The 4,046-nt window shown below is 53.9% G+C and overlaps 1 protein-coding gene across 2 annotated transcripts in view; it reads right to left on the bottom strand.

Annotated features, from left to right (window-relative positions):
• SEMA3G (semaphorin 3G) overlaps positions 1 to 4,046 on the bottom strand; it is a 63,203-nt gene that overhangs the window by 3,001 nt on the left and 56,156 nt on the right. For both annotated transcript variants that reach the window (XM_025210424.1, XM_014522415.2), the window contains exons 13-15: positions 3,257 to 3,298; positions 1,934 to 2,159; positions 1,135 to 1,274 (exon numbers count right to left, since the gene is read on the bottom strand). In XM_025210424.1, the coding sequence (XP_025066209.1) occupies positions 1,135 to 1,274; positions 1,934 to 2,159; positions 3,257 to 3,298 (408 nt within the window). The remainder of the gene's footprint in view (positions 1 to 1,134; positions 1,275 to 1,933; positions 2,160 to 3,256; positions 3,299 to 4,046) is intronic.

Below are 4,046 nucleotides of genomic sequence, written 5' to 3'. Positions count from 1 at the left end.
TTCCCTCCCCGTCATTATAGGAACACTGGCAGCTTTCCACCTGGTTCTATATGTGTGTGTGTGTGTATTAGATGGGGGAGGACCTTATGGTCAGGGGCTCATATATCCCCTCATACAACTTTGACACAGGCTGTGGGAACCTTCCTCCATCTTGAGTCTATCTTGGGAATATCCAGAGTTGGGCTTGGAGAGGGGAAGGGAGGCAGCCAGGCTGAGACATGAGGAGTGGGAGAGCCAAGGCTGCTTTTGAAGGTGCAGCCTGTGGACCAAGCACTCAGGGAGAAGCAGCATGAGGCTCTTGGAATGAGCTGGCTGGGCCAGAAGTGCCAGAGAGCACAGGGCAAACTCCTCTCTAGTGTTACCCCAGAGATGTCAGGGGAGTAATCTCAGGAAGACCTCCCCTTTGGCTCCATTTTCACCTCACCCCATACAAAGCAAGAAATGCCTCAAAAACCACCTGCCCAGAAGGCAGGGCACCTGTGGAGAGATCCTCAGAAACTGTCAGCCCTGCAGGGCCAGCACAGGGGCACCCCACACTGAAGGAACAGACTCTTCTTTCATTCCTGTTCCTCCTTCCAGCCCCCCTGGAGTCAGGTGTTTATAGGTCTGATGACCTCCAGGAGTGCTGTCTCCTGGGTAATCTCATGGCATAAGCCCAGATGGGGGAATGTGTACAGCACTTTACCAGTGAGGCCCCTCTGGCCTGCCTCTCCTGTGTGTGCTCAGTCATGGCTGGAGAATGGGACAGCCTGGAGCACACTGTGCTCAGTACACCAGTGTAGACATACATGGCCCAGAGACCCCCCAGACAAAATCCCACCCCCTTCCAGACCCAAGTGCTGACTGTAGGAGAGGGCTGGGGAGATCCCATAGTCACATGCCTTGGGCCTTCAGAGTGCATGGGGAGCTCACTGAAGTGGGAGCCTTGGGAAAGGGGCAGCGTGATGTACTGGCAGGATTCTCAAAAGCACCCCCTTTCTTCAGCAGCTGCTGGCAGGAAACAGTCCCAAGACCAGCTGGGATAAAAGCAGGCACCCTGATGGGTCCAGGAGAGTAGAAGAGATCCTGTTAGGGGGTGAAGGTAAGTGTGAGGGCATCAGAGTAGACATGGGGGATGTGGGGTGGAGGACTCACCTCATCCCTTTGCTCATCCTGGGGCCTCTGCACGAACCACTGCACGGTTGCTTGGGGTGACTTGGGGACACACTCCAGGAAGGTGCTGTTGTGCTCTGTCCCATAGACCAGCTTCTCCTCAGCACTGTCAAAATCATCCACTGGCAAAATACAGGCATTTGTTTAGAGCCCTGAGATTAATCTGGAGCCTCAACCCCAGGGCCACCAGCAAAGCTTCCCAGCCCCTCAGAATAACCCTGCTTCTGGACAGACAAAGGCCTCTGGCCCTTGGGCTCTGAAATTTCTTCACCCTGGGTCATGTGGAAAGCCCCACATTGCTGGCAGGATGCATCTGGCCATGGCAAGCCAAGATTTGCTATATGAGACTAAGGCAGTGTATGTCCTTGACAGAGGACTCAGTCTTCACATCCCTGGGTGGTGAGATAGCATTGGTACATGGGGATCAAAGAACCCTTCGGTGCAGAAGGTCCTGCTTCATCAGTGGCCACTTGACCCACGCTCAGCACATCCCACAGGGACATGGGTGGGCACTGCTCCTCTCAGGACAGCACCAAGAGTGGGGGAAGGACCTGCTCAGCCACACTTATAGCTCCTGGATCCTGCAGGAGGGGTCAGCCCCACCTAGACATTGCCATGTTTACCCAAGGACTGAGTTGTGCCTGTGAGCAGGAGAGCTGGGAGTGCTCACAGGCCCTCTGGATACAAGCCCTGGATGCTAGAGGAAAAGGACAGTCCCTCTCAGCCTGTGCTTGTGACTCCCTGCCCATGTGGTACACACAGAACCAGCAGGCTGCCTTACGGGTCAGGTTCTGATCCAGGCACTGGTGCATAGGGTTCCCGTTACGGATATCCTGGCGGCGGAATCGGCGCTTGCCCGCTGGCTGGTAGCGGGTGCAGGAGACACCATCCCAGGCACAGTATGGGTCCCGTGCCAGGCAGCACTCAGCACAGGCTGTGCCATAGGTCTCGCACTGGTGCAGCTTCACCTGAGCCACCCCCAGGCGGGAGCCCACGTAGAGCATTTGCTGTCAGAACACAAGAAAACAGGATGGGTCAGGCGGGTAGCCAGAAAGGAGGGCTCAGCCAAGATACTACATCCCCAGAGGCATCTCGTGGTCCACTAGCCATCTGAGGGCTCTCAGCAGAGCAATGGGGCTGGAGCATTGTCCTCTCCAACAGACACGAGCAATGGGGCTGGAGCATTGTCCTCTCCACCAGGCCCCTGCCTCAGGACACAGTGGAAACCACCTCCCTTAGCTTAGTCTCTGGGAGATGGATGTCCACAGTGAAACCAACCATAGGGCCAGACTCAGAGAGCTCAGAAGGATTTTCTACCAGGAAAAACAGTGATGCACTAACAAGGCTGGCTGGGGAACCCCAAGACTGGAATAATGGGGAATGCCAAGCATAAGGATGAATGTACATTGGTAGAGCTGTGACGGAAGGGCCCTGGACTGAGCACCAGCCACTGGGATTTGGCTTCATGGGAGGAAGCCACCCTTTTCACCTCTCGTAACCAGTGTTCCCTCTAAGCTGCGTGGCATGTGTGGCCACACAGGCATGCCTGGCAGCACGGCTTGAGTGCACCTGCATAGCATGAGCACGCCTGCAGGGCTGTGCACACCACGCAGCTTAGAGGGAACACTGCACGTAACTCCTAGAGCAAATAGAACAAATAGAGACTCAGGAAGGAGAGGACCTTTCCCTAGGTGGGCAAGGAGGGTTTAACTAAAGGAAAGCAGTGAGATTACCAGGGAAGAATACCAGGACAACTTCCATATGGTAAGAACTATCAGGCTGTGAGATGGCCTTGCAGGGCAAACCCCACTGCTCCCCTCTGTATGAAATCATCCAGCACTGGCCATTGGGTAGACAGGATGTTGTCCCCAGAGCTGCAGCTGCCACAGTGCTGAAGCATCTGCCAATCTTCAGGCACTGAGCCTTTCTGCTGGCTCTAGTCCAGCCCAGGATGCTGCGCTGGTTTTCAGAAGGGTCAACAATTCCAGCCCCAACTTGTCCCACAGTCTCTGCACAATTGAATTGTGTCTGCATTTGTTGGGCACAATTGCTAACCAGGCTGGATTTTTCCTTATGTTTGTCCTAAAGAGAAGACAGTACTCACTCGTTTGACAGAGATTTCCATGTCAGTAATGGGAGTAGGAGCCTGGGGAAGAGGAAAAGAGACAGACCTTCAGTTACAACAAGTTTCAGACATGACCACTCTTCTCTCCTCAGAAGCCCCATGTTCTCCCTTGAGTATCTTCAGTTTTTCATAGGTTCAATCAGGCTCTGGCTCTCCACAAGTAAACACAAATGCATCCCCAGACATCAACACCTCGCCAGCATCCTGTCTAGAGCTTCCTGCTTTCTAGGATTCAACAAATCCATATTAACACTAGTGGGAGCTACAGCTTCCAAGAAGGAGGCGGCCAGCCCCTTTCCTCAGCCTCCTGCCATGTTGTCACTAGCAAACATTTCATCCCAAAAGCCCATTCTTCCAAAGTTAGGCCTCACCCTAAGCGCTGCAGTTGTCCATCATTCTCCCCAAGGTGGCTGGGAGCAGTGGGCACTTGGCACCTTTCAGGATTGGGTTCTTCTAGAACTGGATTAAGGACCCAGTTCTACAGAGTCTGGAAAACAGCTACTTTCTTTCAGGCTGATGCTCACTATTTGACTCCTAGTTCTGGTGCTGGGTGAAGGAGGGCATGGGAGGGGCATCATACTAGATAAGAGCCCCCATTGGTGATGAGAGCTACATAGAGCATTTGGAGCCACTGTTCCTATGGGAGGGAAATCATGGAGTCCGCCTGCAGGGCCCACACATTCACGTGCAGGAAGCATCCGCAAGGGCTGGACCAAACTATCCTTTCTCCTGTTCCGGTTTCACAACGTGGGGTTTGCTGGGCTTCTTT

The sequence above is a fragment of the Alligator sinensis genome, unplaced genomic scaffold (genome assembly GCF_000455745.1).
Source record: "Alligator sinensis unplaced genomic scaffold, ASM45574v1 scaffold610_1, whole genome shotgun sequence".
Taxonomy (NCBI): domain Eukaryota; kingdom Metazoa; phylum Chordata; order Crocodylia; family Alligatoridae; genus Alligator; species Alligator sinensis.
This window is presented reverse-complemented; position numbering and strand designations above follow the sequence as displayed.